Here is a 23,000-nt window from a genome sequence, read left to right on the forward strand (position 1 = left end):
AGCATTCCCAGGTTGGTAAGTGGGACTTGAAACACTCGAGTCACTTGGAAAATCCTTGCCTTCAGACCCATCTTTAATTTTGTCTTTTAAGTAGTTTGACCACAAACCCAGCTGATAAGAATGCTTATCAATGGTACCCAAGCATAAATACAGAAGGAAGCATCCTTTACAGGCTGCTTTTAAACTGCAGTGAACTTTTGGAGCTAACCCTTCCAAAAGCTGGGACTATCACAAGCAGAATATCACTGGGTGGGATGAGTTTCAGCCAAAATGTTTAATTGAATTTATTTCCAAGAAAGAGGTCAAGTGGGGGAAGGGAAGCTGTTTACCCTCTGTTGAACAGTTTTGGCAGCCTCCTGTTTGAGCAGCACTAGTTCTTCTGTGCTCTGGAGCAAGAGCCTGAAGGCTGGCAGCAGCATGTGTAGAGTTCAGGCATTCTGTCACTTCTGCACAAACCCACCCAAATTTGGCCTTGTTTTATGCCTTTTGGGCTGGGATGGGAGGGAAAGAAGCGAAAAACGAGTCTCTCCTGACCTCATATAAACTGTGATCTGTTAGAGAGCAGCGGGCTGAACACCCAAAGAGACTCATACTTTCTACAATAGCAGTTTGGAAGGAGTAATGTCTGTACAGGCTGCAGCTATGCCAGATGCATACTGCCTCCAACCTGCCCTCAAGCTCAAATCACTTTTACTTCCCAACCTGCTCCCGTAAGAGCTCCCTAACCTACTATTTCAGATGCCATTGAACACCTTAGCTCTCGCTAACCTGGCTAGCTGGGGCCTGAAATGCCTTGGAAAGAGCTCATAGCAACAGCTCCTCCTTGGAGGATGCCCCAACCCTTGAGATGCTGCAGGTTGTGCCAAGATCTAGCTGGAGATAAAGCACACACTCCCACACTCAGAAACCCAGCACTGCTTGGCCTAAAAGGAAAGAAACTTTTACCAAGCAAGACAAAGGCAGGGATGGAAGAGACTCTGTGAGCCTGTGGTGTGGAAGGCTGCCAGGGAAGACACTGTGACACCAACCAGAGGGCAGGTCTGGAGAATACACACATACAGATGATGGGCATAAGAGGGAAAAGTTGGGACTGGAACTTAGATCCTCAAGTCATACCAATCCACTATGCGACAGGACTGACCCTGCAGCCTTGATATTTTATGGATTTTTTTTTTTTTTTGTAATATGGTATGAATAGGAAAGAATGTATTTATTTAAACTGGTAAACAAAGTGTTTAGGAAACTGATTCCCCCAAATTCTCCCAGTTAAATTGTCAGGAAGTATTTGCCAGATTTTGACAAGCAAAAACAAGTAGCTCCCAAATTCTTTAGGAACAGAAATAAGCATAAGTTGTTTTTCCTCACAAGATAGCATGTGTGCTTATGTTTCTTTTGTTTGTTTGTTTTTGGTGCCTTCAGGGTATATTTGGTGATTAAGAAGCAAGACCGTGTCTTCTGAAGATAGTATTAGCTGCTACAGGGTGAAGGTACAATAGCTACACCCCTCTTGTTAGTTTGAATCCCTCAATGATACTTTGAAGTATAGGCAAAACGTCACCCAATTCATACCTTGCTTGACACCTGCATGGGTCTGCACACACACCTGCCACCAAAGCCAGGATAAGATAAATTTGAAACTTTAAAAATACATTCTCTCCTTACTAGGAAAGGAACCTTTTCCCTCAACTGGTAAGTTTCTCTTTTGCTTGTATCTGGATCCACCCCCCTCACTAAGATTATGTAAAGCTTACACAAAAGGTACGAGTGATTTTTTTCCCCTTTATAAAGTACAAAGGATACCAAACCTGGATGATCCTGCAAGGAAGGGGGAAGAGAACAAAGGGATACTTTTACTCTGGGAAAGATGAGTTGCATGCACTAGAGAAACGTTTTGTTTGGAAGATTACTCAGACTTTACCCAAAGGCCACTTCAAAACATAAGGTGGTGGGGTTGTTTTTTTCCCCTCCTATGTTCCCTGTCAGACCAGCAAAGCTAAAGAGATGTTGCTAGTAGTGATATTTTAAACAACTAGGACTGACATCAAAAGCTCCCAAAACTTCTAGAGAAGTCTGCCTTTAGTACCAAGCACTTATTCCAGGGAAGAAAGGAGACCAAGTGGAATGATTCTCATCTTTCCACACCAAGCACTTTTCCATCTCAGCACATCTCTGACCGTGACTCTTTGGCATTCTTCTTATTTTAATAGCCCTGAAAGTATCACTTAGTCTTTCCTACCTCAGTAAGTACGAGTACAGATGTGTCCAAAGTTAAAACACAACAGATGTGAGCTTCCCCAAGCTGCACAAACAGTCAGACTGCAGAATTACACTTGGTTATTAGCCTCCAGCTCTTGGGGTACCTAACCATGCACCCAAGACACCCTCAAGCCATCACATATGAAATCCACATCTGAACTCTGGAGCTCTGGCCTCTCTCTAGCAGAGTACCAAAGACGCAGACCAAGGACACCAGCCGCACCACCCCAGTGCACAGCAGCATGTTTTCTGGTGTGCCCTTAGGGGCCAGTGCCATAGGAAGCTATTCATTCACCTCGACTCTGCTGCCTGTTGACTATCCCGCCCAGCGTCCATCGCCGGTCCAGGCGCCTCAGGTGAGCCTTGCGTCGCTTAGAAACTAGTTTGGAACATGGATGGAAACATAAAAGAAAAAAAAATGATGGGAAGGTGAGGAATAAAAACAAAATATGGCATTTACAAGCACTGGTCTTGTTAGCAGAACAGGTTAGATGGGATGCAGAAACTTTGGTTTAGTTTATATAGTACAGTTAAAGTTAGCTTCTTGAGCCTGAGCAACATAAGCCACCTAGAACCATCACAAATTGCCACCCTTGATATTAGTTTTCTTTAAAAAATAAAAAGCCACACACACAGACCCAAAGCAAGCTACACAACAAAGGAAAACGTGTCCAAGGTGGCTGCAGTGTCAGGACAGATCAACATCACTGCAGTCGTATCTCCTTGTTAGGCTACAGGGTCTCTGGAGAATTCACTCCACTGCATACAATAATCAAACCCAACAGGGCTCTAACCTTCTCTAAATAAATTATCACATTACAAAACAAAAAAGGAAAAAAAAAAGGTAGCTTCCGATATGTGAGTTCATTTGTAACAGCACTCAGGAACTGCACCCAGCTGGAAAGTGTCTGTTGTCTCCTTGCTTGCAACATGCAACTCAAGCACTACCACAGATAATACTCATGATCTAGACATCAACTTCTAACATAATGAGTAAGAAAAAATAACGAAAATATCTAACCTTGCTGTTATTGAACAGGCTCAAGAAGCTAACAAGGCAGAACTGAGATTTAGTTCCACACTCAAACAATAATTTATGCTTAAAATATAAACAAAGACAAAACACTTATGGAAATGGCATTGTGAGAACAGCTGTGCACAGAGGACACCACTTGTTTTCCAGATTGCATACATGGAACTATGCTTCAGCTCCTCCTTCTTGTTGTGGAGATGTGAACAACACAGGAACCATTGGACTGGCACAAACACACACAAACACTTTCCTTTTCCCATGTAAGGGCTTCCACTCTAGTTTGGCAACTACCGAAAGTATGCTTGGTGCTGACAAGAGTAATGCAAAATATTACACTTCAGCTATCTCTAGGGCACAACCACAACCATTTTCCTAGTGATGCTGAGAAAGCTGTTCATAAACTCATTATCTCATTAATAATCGCTTGACTCTGCGGTCATTTTGGGAACATGCCCTCATACTCATGGTCTTCTAGAACTATGCTCTACAGCCAACTAGGAACAGCAAAATGTTTTGATCAGGGGAAGGATTAGTTGAACAAGTGTTAATAACTTCCCCCAAAAAGCAGCTGATGCCCTTTTTTTGCCCCCTTCACAGCTATTGAGGCTTAGTGCAAATTCTCGCACTCAACTCACTCTCCTCAAATTTCTTCTTTGCTGTAAGGCCTAAACCTTCCCTAGCCACCCTAAGTAGAGGTGTGGTGAGTGGTGTTTAACAACGTCTAGCTAGTGGTATTCTGTACTTCTCTGCTTTGATCCCATGTGGATCAAAGCAGAGAAGAACCATGAAGTTTCTGGGGAGATGGATTTTAAGTACATAGATCACTGTGGTTTTGGCTAAAGGGACTTAGTAATCCTCTTGGAAGCCCACAGTGGCACAAATGAGTAGCTGTCTTCAATCCTTCCTGGTAGTGTTTTTCTTTCACGTTGGCTTAACCTGGTAGCTTTCAAATCCACATGATGTTAGACTGCCAGTTACACACACGCTACATGAGAGGCAACACAAGACATTTTAGGAGACATACAGACTATAGCAGAGAGAGAAGCTGTAGCTGAATTCACAGTAATGCTGATACAGAACGTGACTGTGTTAGGAGGTTTCTGTCCAAGAAGCGAGGAGATTAAGGACATTGATCTAATAGGTTTGTGAAAGGGGAGGGCTGTTGAAAGGGGAGAAACTCGTGTCAGAGGTCAGTCACCCACAGCTCCTTGCTCACAGAGTGGAGCTGAGTGGAGGATGCAGCCATTTGGGATCTCCCGGTCTTCCACAGAGGGTCACACACATCCACCACTGTGTTCTCCTTTACACAACAGTTGTAGGCTATCCCTAGTAATAAGCCTTTTATACTTCAACCACATTTTTATGAGTCAGTTTTTCATCTTCAGCAATACTGAATTTTGCCATTCGATCCCAGACTTGGGCTTTGGTGGCCATCCCTTAGTTAGTCACCAGAAAGGTTATTTATCAAGAAGTGTCTAAACCTTTTAAGGGATCATTTTAAGATGTTTACTTTAACAGCTCCTGTGGCTACACAAGTTTCTCTAGATTGCTTTCTGAATGTTTTCCAAGCTCCATAAGAGGGTGTTACTCCAAACACAGGCCCAGGTAGCAGCTGACCGTCTACCCTCATCCTGACCATAGATGTTGTGCAGGCTCAAACACAGGGAGGAAACACATTTGTCTCTCAGTGAAGAAACTAGAGACGCACAGAATTATTAGTACTATGTAGGGGCAGTATTATTAATACCTTGCACTCAGCACCTCCTTATCTCTACAAGGGTCTGCCACCACAGAGAGGGCCTCTGAGTCTGCCTGGCTTGTAGACTTGTTCTAGACCCTCTGAAAATGGAGAAGGCCAAGAGGCCGATACAGAAAGTTCCCTACAGTAGTGTCTACCCTTCAAACAGACAGTACAGATGCCATAGATGCAGGAAGTCTACATCTACAGAATTAATTTTGAAAATAGTATGTACTCTACATGCAGGGGCTAGGGCACTTAATCCAGTCAAAGTGCCGTCCTCCTCAGTTACATTAGAGTCCCCTTCTCCTGCCTACTGAGAGAGAGTGGGCAAATTGTCTGTGTAAATGTTTGGTTTTACACACTTATCTTCATTAAGAGAGTGAACTGAGTTTTTCCTTTCTCTCTTATGGAAGTCTTTCTTTCCTACTAATAACTATTGGGAGGCCATTCCACTATGTGGCGAGGAGAATAGCTCAAGTCAAACATCTTTACTTGGGAAAGAAAGAGGGAGAAAAAGAACAAAAGGAGCCTCAGCTTATGTGGTTAATAACATAGAACAAAGTTACTGAAAAGCAAGGGAAAGCTGGGGCACATCAAAGCAGCTGCGGAGGTAATGCAATTAGATTTGTCACTGGGATGGATCTGAACAAGAAGGGAAGAACAGTGTCAGGTTTCAGCATATCTGGATTTGCAGTAAGGCAGGGAATGTGACTGCTGACCATAGCTGAGGAGAGCAATGTAGTGGATTAAAGAGGACCGAGAGGAAGGAGATAAGGAGCATTTGATGGATTTTCCATTACCCAGGACAGATTGCCATGGAGCAACAATCCTCTGCAGAGTACACTCCAGAGGGCAACATGAAAGGAGGAGGAGAGCTTGAAATGAAAGCAGTTTAAGCAATAAGGCTGTCAAGCATGCTTCATATTTAAGAGTCAGGAAGAGGGAGGCAGCTACAGATCAACAGACAAAGCATTCTTCAACTCTTTCAGAAAAGAGCAGCAAGTTTTTTGTTCTATACTAACAGGGAAACTTTACTGCATCTGCTAGGATGTTGCATCATACCAGATTGGTTCCCTGCCTACCAGTCTACAGTCAGTCTCTAAACCTTAAGTGAACCAGGATATGGGTAGCTTTGAGCAGGGAAAAATGAGTTAGAGCCAAAGATTTCAATAAGCCACAGATGTCACCCTTGAGGCCCAGCAAAGTAACATTTTGCCTGTTTGCTATCTTAATGGGCAGACAGTCATCCTGACATCTCTAAACCTCCTCCCTCTATGCTAAGGAAAGGTCAGTTGAGTTTCCACATATGTTTTATGTAAGTGTCATGTCAAAAGCACCTACAAATTTAGCTAGAGATTCATTAGAATGAAGCAAATGATAATAAAAGTGTCCTTTGTACACAGTTGCTACATGAGAAGTCCATTAAGATGTGGTTAGTCTTTCATAATGGAACAGGGGAACATGTGAGGTTGCACTATTCCATTTCTGGAACCCAAATTAAGCATCTTTAGCCAAAAAACAGCACAGCTGGATACATATACATGACAAATGGCACTTGAGTTGTAACAGAGTAAGACCACACCAAATAAAGTTACCTTTCCACACAATCACAGACCACAACAAGCAGCACTTAAACTAGTTTTAAGGATTAATTTAAAAAATGTACTGAGAAGCCACCACTGAAGTTAAATCTCACTCCTTTTAATCACCTGTGGCTCCAAAAAGCATATTCTTCCAATTAAAAGCTCTCACTTATATAATTTCTGCAGACAAGCCATGCAAGTTCTTTCCTTTGACGGACCCCAACAGTCTACAACCTCTACCAAAACACGCTGCGTGGACTTGCACGAGTTTTTTTTTTTTTTTTTATATCGTCTAAGGGTATTAAGATAGGCATCATTTCATTGTTTTATTTTATTTTTTTTAAACACAATGACAGTCCAAGACAGTCACAAAAGAACTGCAGGCATGGCACTTCATCCTAATTTCATCTTCAACAGTTTAAATTTATTTACTGATTTAAAAAAGCATAAGAGATTACTACAGTGGATTAGCAGCCATGAGTGGCTGTAAGAGTTTTCAAAGTTGCTCTTTTCCTACTGGTGGTAAAGCATACAGCAAGTGAATATCAGTTTCCTCTTGACAACAAAAAGCTTTCCATACCTTCCCCAGTCTTGGATGTGTTGATGTCAGAGTCATCTCTGGTTCCATTTTGGGATTCCAGGTATGTAGCAGGGACCCAGCCCTGCTCCTCTGCAGTGCTCACAAACCACCAGCCTACAAAAAGAAGCAAGAGAAGTTGCTCATTAAACAGCAAGAGGAACATGAATAGTGGGATGCTACTGAGAAGCAAGCACAGAGTCAGAAGCTTTGGTGCAGGTTTGAGTTACCCTGCAGTCTCCTAGAAAGACGCCGTTTCTATCAGATATTCTCAAAGTGCCTGATGAGGACACAGGCAGGCCACACGTAAAAAAAGGTTGTAATGGAGCAAACAGTTTATTTTAAAATCTGAAATCTATCCATAACAATTCTGATTAGAATTCTCCAACTGAGTTTCTGAAAGCAAGTCTTACAGCATGTACATCTACAGAATTGAAATACTTTGCTAGCACAAATCCATGTTTGAGGTCTCAGAAGTCAAACGATGGAAGTAGGAAAGACTTCAGTAGAAGAGCACAAATTTCAGAATAGGACACAAACACTCCTAGCACACTTATCTCCATGGCCAGTGTTCAACGATTATGACCAGCATTCAGTGCCCTAGAAAGTTCTGCAAATAACAGAAATAAGAGAAAAAGGCAACCGAAACATGACTTCAGGCTATAAGGACCAGTTTATTTACCTTCCCACCTGAACCTCCATGTTTCTATTATTGTCTAAAAAAACATGAAGTGATCACCAACTCTGTTGAGACAACCTTTAGGTCACATCTATGGATGGATGAATAAGGTTTTAGGTAAGCCATCTTTCGGTTAAATGCATCCCAGTCACAACTATCCTCATCCCTTTTTTTGCTTGGCTGCATTGATTTATTGAATCTTCTCCCCTGAGTTTGACAGAGTTGCTCACCCAGGAGCCTGCAGCTCTAGGTTCTGAGCACATCTAGATTCTGCTCCAGTCAGGTAAGGTCAGGGTTAAGATACAGGACCATAAAAAGCTAAGCAGTTAAAACATTCCCATTGTTTTATATCATCTCCCAGTCTCTCCCCCCAAAATGCAAGCTGATTCGTCAGGAGAGCGCGAGCTATTGTTCATCTCTAGTTTTAGAGCCTGCCCAAAGGGAGCTGAGAAAACAGTTATTTCTGTACAAGCGCTTCAGAACAGTTTACAGACTTTAATGGCTATCATAAAACCAAGAAATTTCACAGGAACCTGAACCTGCCTGTGATGAGCTAAGGCAGAGACAAGGCAGCTTGGTTTGCATATAGATGGGGCACAAAGACTTATTTCGTTTGTGACAAAGCACAGACTCGTGTGATGGCCACGCAGCCCTCCTGCAGCGAGGAGCCGCAGCCCTGGGTCCAGTAAGGGGAAGGGAGACTCTGCTGGGCTCCATGGCCATGCAACGTGCAACTTTAAAGAAAAAAAGAAACCATCTGAAACAATGCCTGCGTTAAAAATCACCCATGTTTGTTCCAAAACTTGCCACAGAAGATTCTACCAGAGGATAGGAGTTATAAACCCTCATTTTCCTTGCAGGAGCCTGCAGCAGGGAGACAATGTGCCCCAAGGAACAAACCCCTCACTCCTGAGCAGCACAGCTGCTAGGTAGCTCTATTTATTTACTCTCCAAGCTTAGACATGGCTTGCCATTTTCTGGCCCAGGAGAGGGTTGGAAACTTTGCTTCACAAGGCTCATGGTTGGAAAGTTTAAATTTAGTTATTCCTCCTCAGCAGGAGGTGGATTCTCCTGCCACGAAGCCCACAGCAGCGAACACTGGAATCTGCCAGACCGATTCAAAAATGCATCTTCACGGTTGTTCCTCATTTTACCAGTAACATATCAACATGGGTAGCAAACACAGCTTAACGTACACTTATAATTAAGCACAAAATGTCAGAAGCTGGCTTTCAGCTGATACCAATTAGACTGGAATTGTTTATATAAACTCTTCCTCAGAAAGAAATTTAATACAATTGCACAAAAAGGTCTTGCCTACACTTAAAAAGTGCACTTGGGCCAAACTCAAGCCATGGTAAAACAGTCGTTGGAAGGCTGGAGCTCACAGCCTTGACGCCAGCCCAGTGCTAGACCATTTCGCAATACAGCTCCTTCTGGCTGGGCTGACGGAGATGCTCTGTTGCCTCAGAGCTGAGCTGAAGGCTCTGCGTTTGGGCCCACAGCGTAGCTGAGCCCTCACCCATCCAAACAGGGCTCCCTGCTAAAAAGCGAGCCTTAGCCCCCACACCTGGGCATGCACACGCCTGCCTCCCCATCGCTGTGCCTCCCTGCTGCCATTCCCAGCCCCTGGAAGGCCTCGGCAGGGAAACCCAGCGACTTGGCTGACCTCATGAACATGCTGCCACGTGCCAGTCAGAGGTCAAGTCACGATTTTAGGTTATACTGTCAAGTAACTCAACCAAGTCCTTTGCAGGGTGCAGACAGAGTGTGCAGCACTAAGTAAGGTTTTAAGCAGCACTGATTCTTCAAGGCGTCTCTAAGGGGAAAGCTGTTTGCCACTGAACTCGTGAAAGTTATTTCTTTCTAAATATTTCCTTTATATACTATATACAAGGGTAAAGCACAGACAAGAAACCCATGCAGCTAATGAGAAGTCAGCAGCGTGCACCCAGGTTCAGAGAAAAGCTCCACATTGAAACTCCGTCAAGAAGCTTGGAATGGGAGAAGAAAAGTTTTAATGCAGGAATACAAATTCCCATTCATAGGAAAAACAGAACAAAAGCAAAACAAAGCCAATGTTTTACTTAAATAGCCTGAACAACTGAGAAGAGTGAGGAACTTCCAGCAGCACTCCCAACAGAAGTAGCCCAAATGGATGCTCACAGGCAAGACATGCAATGTCTTGGAGTGGCCAAGCAAGCAATGCCAAGGCAACTTACTCCTTATGAGGCATAAAATCCGAATTATGATGGCACATCTAAGCCATAACCCTACAGAAAGGAAATTACAAGAACATAGACTTGACAGAAAGCAGCTGACACGCAGGTAAGTGCCACAGGGCAGGTTGTGCATGACAGCAGCAAACTGCAGAAAGTTACTGTCTGGCAGCTGATAACGAAGTAGTTGCTCTGCACTACCGCCTCACTGGAAATATTACGGCAGCTATCATTTGGCCCCACCAATGCCACCTTTCTATTTATTCGTTTAGTGAGCTCAAAGAGCTCATGCAGACAAATTAGCCGGATGAGCCTTTGTTTGCAGAAAGTCAGGGCTATAACGGAGCAAACTACTGTTTGTCCCTCCCCTGCCATCTCTCCCAAACCATTGCAGCCTCACAGGAACATTGTTAGAAAACTCGCTTTTGAAACAGAACAAAACATCACATTTATTTTGAGTTCTCCCTCTACGCTGGATTTTAGCTTGACTTCACAATTCATTATTAAAACCATTCTGCAGCAACATCTGCATGGAATTATGTAAAGTTATCTCTGTGCACTGCCAAGCCAGTCTGAGGTTCGCTCTTGCACTCACACCATCTGTAAAAATTAGGCAGTGACTTGCAGCTCAAGTTAACCCTTACAGATGCCCCTAGCTCTCAGACACCAAAACGCAACTCTAAAGCTGATGTGGCACGGATGTCTAGACTGAAAGCGTTACCCAGCCCGCATGCCTGAGGAGGATTTAAAGGGAGTTTCAGCCTCAGAAGACGTAGGGGGAATTGTAGCTGCTGCACCCAGACCAAGCTCAGCTCAGGCTTTGCTGCATTTCGCCGAATCCTGCCTTAATACTAATCCAAGAATATGAATTTGTAGGCATGCAACGTTCCCCCCACATGCATTGACTGTTTGGCTGGCATGTCAGCATCTTTAGCTGCAACAGACAAGATGTTTCTACGCTCACAGGGTCCATCTAAACTCTGAATCAGATTCTGGCATGGACCTACATCGGTTAGTGAGAGATGAAAGGTTCCACATGCCACACAAATGCACACTCATGGTTAGCTGATGATTGTGGAACAGACTGATCACGTTTGAGAATGTGACCAAAAATTGATTCTATAAATCATATTTCTGCATTTAATTGTATTGCCAGTCCTCCTTCCAAAAAGGTTTTAAAAAAGGCTCCAACCCACCCCCTGGGAAACTACTAAACAATCAAAGGGCTGCATTTTGTACAAGTTTTGTTTGTGTTGACCCTTACTCATCTAAGCTTCAGCATTGCCCATTTCTCCACACATACAGGAAAATTAGCGACTTGAACAAAAGTAGCTTAGAAGGTGCTACACATCCCTTGTTTTTGTTGTTAACAGCACGAACATGCTGAGCATTGATCTCTAGCTCTCCCCTCAGCCATTAAGTTCTCTGTAGATTTTTATTGCCAACTTTCAGCTTAACCCAAGTAAACAAGGACAGCAATGCTGTAAAAAGGGAATGGGAATCTCTCCTGCATGAGTGGACTACACATTCTTCTAAACAAATACTTAAACAACACTCCACCTCTCAAGAGCCTTGGAAAAACCCCACTCGAGCAGTAGTCTGGTACATTTGATGTGTACTCCTTGCACTTCAGAGAGCTGTTCCTTTTTAAGTCCTTCTGACTTCAAAAAAGAAATTTCGGAAGATAGTGCCTACAACTGGAGCTGTCCTGCAGAAGAGTATCAGATACTATCAGGTCTCCTCAAAACATGGCCCACAGACATTTTTGTGCCAACAGTTGGCCATTTTCTTTCAGAGATGCTATCTGTTTCTTTAAAGAACAGCTCAAGTGTGAGAGCATTGCAGTGCAGGTGAAGGTACTTGCTTTTTCCTCCCCTCCGGAGCTCTTACTTCCCACACAGTACATGTATATTTGATGCCCACAGGGAAGTCAGTCATAATCGCCTTGGACAGACTTCCAAAGAATATGTAGAAGCAGAAAGGCAAAGGTAGCAGAAGCAGCATATTGCAAGAGATTTTTTGCAGTAGGAAAGTTCTCACACCCACTGCCTAAAAATTTACAGCAGTGTCCGTACACTGTTAGACACTACCAGCGTACGTGCTGGCTCTGCTCTGTACAAGGCTGCTTCAGTCTCGTACTTGGCAAAGGTGCTGGACTGATAGCATTGAACTTGTATGAAGGCCAGTGTCTGATTTCTGAGCATGTTATCCTCACAATTCACAGAAGAAGGCATCTTTGTCTTAAACACGGAGATAACATGCAAGAGGTCTTCCTAGCACAGACCTGACCACAGTTTGGGGTGCAGAGGTCTGTGCATGAGTCAACGCAAGGCAGACTGAGGCCGTCATTTCTGGATGAATTATTAAAGTTGGTGAAATATTAAAGGCCGCTTTTATCTTTAAACACATTTCCCAGCCTGCATGCGCTGTAGGCTGTGCTGCAGCCACCACTCAGCCATGAAGCAATGCTTGTCTCGCTTTAAAGATGGAAACAGGGCTCCAACAAAGACGTGCTAGAGGAAGAAAGTGTTTGTGCCAGACATCCCACTTGAACACAATGAAGATTCACAGCACAGATTCACGGCCTTTTTATGTGCCATACCCAGACCAGACTGGGCCACATGTTAGGATTTCAGCTCAACCACATGTCGGGATCCTTCCTTCAAGTCCTAGGGCTACTCTAGAGCTACCTGCTAGCTGCACGGTGCCCACACGTTCCTAGGGGCAGTCACACTTCCCATTGGGAGCTTCTTTCTGCAAAGTGTTGCAACCCTCAGTGGCTGTGAAATGAGCCAAGTGTACAAAGGTTGTAACCTTGCTTGCAACTACTGTGGTTGCACTCTAGGTACAGCTTTAGGAGGAAACAAAGACAAAAAACCTCACCAGCCCATCTCCAAGAAATTTTCAAGTTTGCTGATGAAATACCTTAAGAGCCCCACAGCACTGCGGTGGGGCAACAGAGTTGCTAGACTTCTTATGTGGGAGAAAGGAGAAAAGAGCCTGTCATTCCTTTCCTGGTAGCCCAGCATGGAAGGAAACATGCCAGCTGCTGGGGGAATTGCTACATCTATACGGGTCATGAAATAGATTTTCTATCATACCACTGAAAGATGAATGATAAACTACAAACATGGCAACTCTAGTATTACTATTTTTATTACTATTACTTTTAAAAAGCTTCCTTCCTCTCTTCTCAAAGAAAATAATCCAATTTGGATTTGAAATGTACCAAGCAAACATCTTGCTCCTGGTACTGAATATGCCACAACATCTGACGGTTCATGGATTAGAAACCATACACCCAACTGCTGCCCACAGCGATCGCACAGCAACGGGTATAGAAGTCAGGTCACAGCCTACGTTCTGCCCCACAAGCCACGCTTAGAGATCAAGCGGAATAATATTTCTATGATTTCGCAAAGAGTCAGCACATCAAGGACTAAAGAAAGAGGCTGCACACCCCTGTGGCTTGCTTCAGCATTCAGCTAGCTTTTACAGGAGACCCTGCAAGAACACAACAGGAACCCCAGCTTAAGAGCATCGCTTCAGAACGCTGTCAGCCCAGAGCACACGTGGAGCGCCACTGGGAACACCTCTCTGTCCTCTCCCTCTTTGGGAGGGTCTAAAAGCTGAGTTTTGTTTTCGGAGTAAAGGCTGCAGAAGTTTTTGCTTAATTTGGTGGTGGAAACAATATTTAACAGAGCTTCCTGAGGTGAGGGAGGATATGTGGAGCAGAAGGTGGGGACCCCTGGAAGGCTGGACTCTGCTGATATCACTTTTTGGCCATTAGCAGAACAGCACGTTGCCTTGTGGAGCTAAAAGTTGGAACAAAAGGCCATGAGCTGAGACCAGGGTTTGATGTTCTCCACCAAGAGTTGATAATAACAGCTAATGCTTAGGGCTCAGCAGCAGCACAGGGAATAGAAGCATTGCTTTGTGTGTTTGCAGGCAAGCTCAAGGAGAAAAAAATAGTGAATCCTGAAGTTTGGGTGCTGCTACAATGAAAGTTTTTCCCTGCAGTGCCTGGCTATTAAGGTGACTTGTTGCTTCAGGTCTGGGTGGTTATGGATTTGCTGTCCTGTCCTTCCACTGTCACCTTCCTCCACCTCTAATACTAACCACGTGGGGTTGGTGGATGGAGGTTTCCCAGCTGTGCCTTTAGCATCTCTCCTGTTTTGCTGTTGTACTCCAGCTCCTTTGGCTGCAGAGCTGGCTGGCATGGAGGGCACACCATGTGTGAACTGCATATCCCAGTTATTATTGCCACATAAGATTTTTCCTGGACCAAGAGTAGCTGAGCTGACTAGGTGTGTACATAAGTGCTCAATACAGAGCCCCAAAGCATGTCTCAGATTTTGGCTTAAACATCTAGCTTGCTGGATTGCTTTCACATCACATTATATGCACAAATACACGTATAGATGTGGAAACTCACAACGTGACCTCTGCATTCAAATACTTATCACCCTACTCTTCTGTTGGGATTGAAACTGCTTTTCCTCGTACTTCTGGAAAAACAGAAGTGTTTAGAACATGGGAAAAGTTCATGGGAAAAGAAAAACTGGATAATATACAATTCAGCTCTAATACTTTATGGGTTACATCACTAGTAGAGACGATGGATATTTAGAGTATTAGACAACTAGGAAATACCGCATTATTGTATTTGCTCAAATCTTCTAAGCTGGTAGATGACATGTCTTTCAGAGGGGCACATTTGGAAAAACACTTACTCATCTCTGATTATATTTGTGAATTTATGTGCGCACAGATGTGTAAAGCGCACAGTTTATCTTTGTGTTCTGATAATGTTATGAACTCCCCATGTCCTGGATCTGCAGCTATTTGTTATGGCCCAATAGTTACCCAGGGGCTTCCCCTCCCTGTTTTTTTTTTTTTTTTAAAGAAGACCTCAAGCTTGTGTATTGACACAGCTGGAATGAAGGAATCTGCCAAACACGTTCTCAGGAATTGGCACATACATCCACAAGGCCATCGTATAATCCAGTACAAACTACACCAGTTGTGTCCTTAAAGCAAGGAAATAAATGCACTACCTACTACATTACCAGCTATGGGAAAGTCTTAGATGTTACCTGTAAATCCCAGACAAGGTCCCATCAAGCTTCATGTCACCAGCTTCCCCTAAAGCATCAAGCACCCTGGGCTCCCCAACACAAAAGGAGAAAAAACACCACTTCCTAAACCTGCCCACGGCCAACTACAAAGAAGCACACAACCAGTATGCCCACGGTGTCGGCCAGCATCCCAGCCCACCGAGACCAGGAGATGCACAGAGCAGTGAAGCAGCCAGCAGGTTGTACAGGCAGTCAGCAGCTTCAGACACACTAACGCCTTCTGAAAATAAATTTAACATAATCTCTCTCTTCCTGCATTACTTAGTTTCACAAACACCTAATGGTGAAACTGCAACTTGAGCTGCATTCCACATAATCCAAGGAGTTTGTGGCTCACAGACTTTGTTCGTTACAGGAACAAAAGGAACTAAGAGAGGAGTGTTTTACTCAGAGGAAATATCTCATCCATCATGACAAGGAACAAAGCTATCTTTTGGTGGGCATACTGTATTGTGCAAGCAGCCTGGCTGCAGCTGTTAGCCTGTGAAAGCTGAGTGCTGTACAGGAATCGAATAGAACAAGATCCACCATAAGCAAATGGCTTTCAAAAGGCTACCAGCTTGTACTGGAGTACTGGCCAGCCTGCTCTTGCCATACGACCCTCAGAACCACCCCAGGTATTCCAGAAAATACTTATTTACTTAACACAGGTGTTCCTTTTGCCATCTGATCTGCCTGAAAACAAGATTTCCTGCCTGACCACCAGTTTTGGTTGCACTACATATTAGTTTTCTCTTACTCCTTCTCCCCCAGTCTTCTTTTGTCTTGGAAAGTGAGAGAGATGTGCCCCTCAACAATGAAATCGTGATTTTAGTAACCACAAGGCCAGCTAAGATTGCTAGAGGGCACACAGACTTAACAGCCAGTATAAAAAGCTGTGCATTAAGTTTGCACAGACATCAAGTGGTACTGGGTAGTGCCCTCCTCTCTTCTTCCCTAGACACCAATTTTTAGTTCTTATACTTCCTCAGGTCCCCAGACTTGACCAGTGAGGATACCAACTGCTGCCTGTGTCCTTCAGTACAGCTTCCCTGATCATTCAAGTTCATGGGGCACTTTTCTTGCTGCTCATTGACTACAGCCCAGAGAACTTCATCTTCTACTTCCAAAAGAAGTTTTGTCCTTCATCTCCTTTAGGGTTTTTACTGTTAGGAAAATCCAGCTAAAGTAGGAAAGCTAAGCAATAAGTCCCCCCTCACCCTCCTTAAAGCCTGGTCTCCCATCTCCTCTTCAGCAGCCCACCACTTAAGGCAGATGTCTACTTTATAGATCTGAGTGGGGGGTTCAATGAACCTGCCAAAGCGATATCAGACTCAATGTTTATAGAAATCAGTGACTTACAAAAGACCCCAACAAACAAGCGGGTTTGCTGGGGTATGAATAGAGGAAGACTGCAGCACAGTGTAGGACAAGAACCCAGTGGCCAAACCCAGCCCGGGGCAGCAGACAAGCAACCCACTGGCTTCAGAGAGGCTACGCCAGCGCCGCCACCTCCTGCAGCGCATTTTCCAAAGCCACAAACAACTGCTTACAGGAAAGGTATGCAAACAGATGGCCTTCCACCCCAGGGGGCAGGAGCATCGCAGCCCCAGGAGCCAGCGGAGACTCCCTTGGTCATTACGAGCTGTGGGGTTGCGTGTTTGCTGGGGTCAGCCAACAGGGTGCAACAGTCAAACTCACAAGTAATTTCCTTTACATTCAGAGGACTTAATCTTAGAGCAAACACATCTTGTGTCCAAGCTTTCCTCTAGGAAAACATGAATAAGCTTTCAAATGGGCCTCAGAGTAATCTTGTCCAAAGATTACAAATTACTTCCTAGCAGTTGAAAAAGCTACAGACCCCCAAACCCAGCTGATAGGAAACGGCCTTCATGGGCAGCAGAGAATAGCCAATATTTACATCCTACACAGACTGACAAAAGTCGCTTTTGTTTTAATTTCTCTCTCTGAAGTCCACAGAGAATGTGGTGTCAGTTGCTTACTGGGAAATCCTCAAAACCACACAGATTGAGGGAAAAAAGAGACTCTGTGGACTAGGAGTGATCCTAACAGTATAAAGCAGCACTCCAGGTGCTAGAGTCAAAAAATCACACAGGAATCCCATATTTCAGTCAAAAATACAGCAGCAGCCTCTGAGAGGGACTCGAGTAACCTCAGGACAGAACAGAGCAGTACTGGACAAGGGCTCGAAGCAAAGAACAAAGGCTGTACTATAACCAGCAGAAGTCAGGGGACAGAGCAGGCGAACAATGACATGAGCTCAGCCTGAAGCACAGCTGAGTCACCAGATTAAAGACGCGGCCTTTCACAAACAGCTTCTGTGGGATGCTTGTGAGCCGCAAAGCTCCTCCTGCTAGAGGAACGAGACGCTTCAGCCTCCTGGTGCCCAGCTCAGTGTGCGGAGCAGCACTGCTCTGCGGCGCTCAGACAACCAGCTCAAAAATGGCCATTTCCGTATCCTGGCCATTCCTTGAGGCTCTGCTTTCCAAATACAACTCCTGTCCAGCTCTATTCATTAGCTAGCTCTGGCAAGACTGCAGCCCAGATGGTACGTTATCGTGAATACTGATGTAAGCCCAACTGAATGCTCTGCTCTCCCTCTGACACTGCTTCGTTGCTTTTCTCCTGAGCTCCATTCAAGCCATGTTTCTGCAGTGACCCCAGGAGCTGTGCCTCAAAGAGCTGCCTGCACAAGGCAGCAGGAAATGACAGCTTCGGAAATGAGCACCCGAGTGATGAATAGCAGGCTACAAGAGCAGCCGGGGAGCTAGCAGGCTGCCAGTTAATGAACTGCACTGTATTGAGCAAGGACATACATGGGCAGGCAGTATCACCGACACTCCCCAGAAGAGATTACAAACCCAGTTCAGTATTTTCGGAAGGGTTTTTCCAGGCTTCTCTAAAATTTAGAAACTTACAGACACATTGCTATGTTTAGATCAGCACGAAGCTGAACCAGCCCCATTTTGAGGAAATAATAGTTGCTTGAGGAAAACTAGAAGAAAAAAAAAGAAAAAATAGGAAAAATCCTTTCCTTTTACTTTTATTTCTCATGGAGACCCAGACTATGGGAGCAGCCTATGCAGGTAGAAACAAGAGAACATTCACCTTTAGGAAGGGGAAACCTGAGCTCATCCAGGTAGGATTCAAGAAGCAGACAAATTACTGGGGTATCCGGTTCCCTGAGCTCCAACAAAAAGGTGCATCAGTAGCGTAAGAAGAGATGGCAAATACATAGAAGCTGCTGAGGCAAAAACCCCTGGTAAGATGCTTATCTTTCCCCCTCAACAGAAAGCCACTCCTCCTATGTTGCAGGAAATACTGTGCACGCAGGCAGATAACTAAGCACTTGTTTCTATTAATTCTGCCTTGGCCCCTGGATAGGAAGGCTGCTCAAGCACCTTCAAAGGGTTTTTGTGATTTCCCCACAGCTCGCCTAGCTGTGTCACCAGGGATGCTGACTTTAAAGCCAGGTTAGCCTTTGATGCTCAGACCTGAGAGGGAACCTAGACCCAGAGCAGAGAACTGCTTTGCCTTCAGAGACTAGAAACACCTCACTAAGGCTTGCACTATGGGAATGACAACTTGCCTACTAACACCTTCTGCATAGAAAAAGGATGGGTTACCGCCTGCCTCAGTTGCCAGTCTGCCTCCAGGAAGGCACAGTTAAGTGTGCACTAAGTCAAAGGCCCAATATTTAAACTGTTTCATCCTCTGACACTCCTTCCTCTCCATTCAATCTTAATCAAACAAAGCCAGAGCTGGTACTAAGCACAGATTTGCTGGAAATAATCACTGAGGCTGAACTTCTGATACTAAATAAGGGTCAACCAGGCAAATTAATGAAGTGAGATACAGAAAACCCATCAATCTCTGTTTCACAGAGCTGAAACAAAACAAATATAACATTGTGAAGCTTATTCCTTTCCATTAGGAATAATTCAACCATGAAACAAGGGCAGGAGTAATGCTGTTCTTGGGTGAAAAGCTAAGATTTGCAGACCCTCCATTACAAACACACAGGCATTACACAATACAGCACCCTTTAAAATAAATAAGCAGTGCAGTAAGGGATTACCTAAACCTGTAAGACAGATGATGTAGAGGCATAGTGTTTATCCTTTCAACGTGCAGTCATTTAAGCTTACCCCATGGGTGCCTGCAACATCAAACCCTTCCCAGCCCTCAATGCAATGCTACCTAAAGAAGCTAGATTGGACTGCCTGGACACCCTGCTGCAAGTGCATCCCACTTTCTTTGCTCAGGTAGATGAGAAATCACTTTGATGCCAACATCATAGAAAACCTTGAATTCTGGCAAGCTGCAGCCCTCTGCTTTTCAGGATCTCTCTTTGCAGATTGACTAGCTTTTTTTTTTTTCCTCCTTCCCCCAAAATGCATTCCACTTTTTATCTTGGGAAAGGTCAGTGATGGAGCACAGAGGTTGCACGTTCACCTCAAGCTGAGTATCACACAGCTGGTACAACGCATTGGCAGGCAAAGCAGCAACCCTCCAGCCTCAGGTGTTCTGAGTAACAGCTTGGCTGGAGGGCAAGGACACAACAGGAACATCCAAATACAGATGCAGCAAAACAAGCCCAGGTTTAGCTGGTTTTAGTTTGCTCGACCCCACCAAAACTCAAAGCAGTGTGGCACCTGATGTCCCCTGGAAAGCCCTCTGGAAGCACGTATCCCATGAGGACAAAGAGGATTGTCCTGCTGCTGGGGAACTGGTCTAGCTTTGGGGAGTTCTCTGCAGGAGAGCTGAGAATCAAACCAATTCTTACAGCGGGGGGGGAGATTTTCCCTCCCAAATTTCCAAGTCTTGGTTACTTCCCTTCCCTTCCCCCACCATCCAGATCTGAACAGTGTTTCCTTTGTTTAAGGCTTCTGTAGACAGCCATTCTCTGGAGACAGGGCCTAAATGGCTAGCACAACAGGACCCTGATCTCAGCCGGGCCTTAGGCACTGCCATAAAAAAAACACAGATCACAGAAGCATGGCTCTCAGTGTAAAACAGTCTGCACAGTAAATAAGTCTTGGGATAGGTCTGTTAGCTGCCACACTGATCAGTAATCACGATGTTGGAACACTAGAAAAAGCTTGCTTTTAAAGCCCAGAAAATTTATTCTGAAACATCCCATTTAGTACCTATGTGCACATTTGGAAGGGTAAGCTGGAATTCACTGCAGCACAAGTGTGAAGTATATACAATACGCACCTTCAGCAAGACCAACTGGACTATTAGCACATTTTTGGATGACTAACGAAGTTCATCAGCTTGCTTTCCTCTCAAGGGCTGCGGGAAAGGATTTTGGAGTGAAAAGAACCCAACCTGGGCAGACAGAAAAGGTCATCCTTCTGCAGCTGCTAAATCCCCACTGTGGAGGGAGATTTGCCATTGCACTTCAGAGATCTCCCCTCCCCTTGTTTGCACAGGCTCTTCAGTGCTCAGCAAAACACTGCAGTGCAGCCTGCAGAAGGCCAAAGAAACCACGTGTTCTCTGGAAAGGATGGACATTATTTTCAGTTCTTCTAACTTATGCACAGACCCTCAACGGCAGGAGTCAGCAGAGCCACCACCAAGGCACACCAGTCCCCGATGGTTTTCTTGGTCAAGCTCCTGGCTAGTAACAGACACCTTCTGGAGGTTCAGAACTGCCTCCTGAAGTTCCTCAGTCCCACGACAAGATGCATCACAGCTGTTCTGTGCTTACAATCCGTTTTCATGAAGATCACGTTTGCTTTGACTGACATATTTGTCACCAGCTGCTGTTAAGCCCATGGGGTTGCCTAGTACCAGCACACACAGTATGGGCTGGGAGCACAAAGCAAGCTTTTTATATGCTTATTTTAGGAAAGGTCACACACTGTATTTGCAGTAGTTCATGTCAGTCATTAGTTAGTATTAATTAGTGGTATTAAGTTGTTAATTTTATTTCTATAAACAATCTTCCCAATCTGTTCTGCTAGTGAACAAGTTCATCTACATCCCAAACAAGAACCAGAATTTGGTTTAATAAGATTTGAAAGCCAACTTTACATTGAGCTAAAATTAAGAGCTTAATTCTCTATCCTACAAAAGCCTGTATTTGTTGGTTATCTGCCAGCACATACTATCTCAGCACTAAGCTATGTCTCTCTCTACTTGCTAGTCCACACTTGAAGCTGAAGGAAAATGAAGATCCAAAAGGGATTCAACGTCTCGTCTGTCCTCCTGCATCTCACAGGCCATTAATGCCATGTCACCTGGCTCACCAGTGCTGTGCCTACTAACCTTGCCCAGACTACTCACTCTGAGGAACATGGCGTTTTTTTTTTTTTTTAAATAGCTGAAGGTACAGTACTGGGGATATTCCAGAAACACAGGCACCAGCAACCACAATCTGAGGAAGTATCACCCAGACATCTAACCTGCTTCCCAAAACGCTTGCTGAAGATTTAGCTGACAGGAAGGTGGAAAGATTCAGCCTAACTTGCAACATTTGTCCATCTAGATTTTAGTTTTTCTCCATTTTTTTCCCCCGCCACTTTGGCTTAAGCAGTTACCTTGGCAACAGCTTCCAAGAGTCCCAGGAAAAACACAAGGATGATCCAAGAAAAAGTCATAGACATTTCTCTAAGCCTATCACATCAGCAACTGTCTTCAGAGGGACTCAATCACGGCCTTCAGTACCACAGCTATTGACATTTCAGAGCATGGTTTTCACTTCATGACATGTTTTCCAGTTTGAGCAAAATGCAAATCAGTCCTTTCATGTTGAACCTCCTACAGCCTGAGAATATCTAACCCTATCAGAGGATGTGATCTGCTTCTACCTGTATGCAACAGATGAGGTGTGACAGAAGGAGGGGATCTCGAGAGCGTATTTCTACCCTCCTACTGCAAGAGGCAATTAGCCAATTTTGCCCACATTTGCCTCTTTTAAATCCCAAGCTCTAAGGAGAAGATAATAGTCATTAAAATTCAGAGCTCAATATGATATTTTACATTTTCTGATGTGACTTAAAGATGTCAGCATGGCTACAATTTGCTTCCAGGAGCTCTCTCCCCCCCATCTTTTCCACCAGGAGATGCAGACATCCCCCTCTTTTCTTCCTGATACATCTTTTCCATAGAAAATAGGATAAACGAGACTATTAACCGTCTGACTTCACACTTTCCTATCAGTTTTGCCTTTCTGTCTTCAGGGCAACCCCCCTGCGATGGGAGTCAGGGCAGGTTGGCTATCTTGAAGCAGAGCAGAGGCAGTCTCCCCACTTCTGGCCTGTCTTCTCTCCACCAGAGGCAGCTCTGGCGCTTGCCAGAACCCACTCCCCATCACCACAAAGGAATGGAGTTACTCACATTTCATGCCATTCCCACCTCTATTTTTAGAGCTATAACAAGGTTCATGCTGCAGTTTGTTTATTTATAAAAGTAGGATGCAAAATGCCCCCAGACCTCACGTTCTAGTCAAGTGCAGGCTTAAGCACTTTGCTCAGCTGAGGAGCAGAGCCAAGGCCTGAGTAACATTTTAAAGAAATAAAAACCCCATCTGTGAGGAGCCCCTTCGTACCCCACCACAGGCCATGCCTGTACCACAGTGCCGTTAGGCCTCTAACTCATCACAGCTTTGTGCTGTCACTTCCAGCCTGGCTTGCGTTTTCCTTCCAGCTACATCTCAGGCCTTTGGATGAGCCCACGCTTATTTATTCGCAGCTCAGTTTTCAAATTCTGCAACAGAGCCAAGAAAATGGAGCAGTTTCTCCAGATGAGGTCCTGGAAATTAGCT

The 23,000-nt window shown here is 44.5% G+C and overlaps 1 protein-coding gene across 8 annotated transcripts in view; it reads right to left on the bottom strand.

Moving 5' to 3' along the window:
• Positions 1 to 23,000, bottom strand: part of SH3PXD2A (SH3 and PX domains 2A) — a 251,243-nt gene that overhangs the window by 32,122 nt on the left and 196,121 nt on the right. For 6 of the 8 annotated variants that reach the window (XM_083845062.1, XM_083845063.1, XM_083845068.1 and 3 more), the window contains 2 exons: positions 7,194 to 7,307; positions 2,552 to 2,635 (listed from right to left, as the gene is read on the bottom strand). In XM_083845062.1, coding sequence (XP_083701188.1) covers positions 2,552 to 2,635; positions 7,194 to 7,307 — 198 coding nt within the window. The remainder of the gene's footprint in view (positions 1 to 2,551; positions 2,636 to 7,193; positions 7,308 to 23,000) is intronic. The other 2 variants (XM_083845064.1, XM_083845065.1) reach the window with 1 other exon arrangement.

This window comes from Anser anser (genome assembly GCF_964211835.1).
Source record: "Anser anser genome assembly, chromosome: 7".
Lineage (NCBI taxonomy): Eukaryota > Metazoa > Chordata > Aves > Anseriformes > Anatidae > Anser > Anser anser.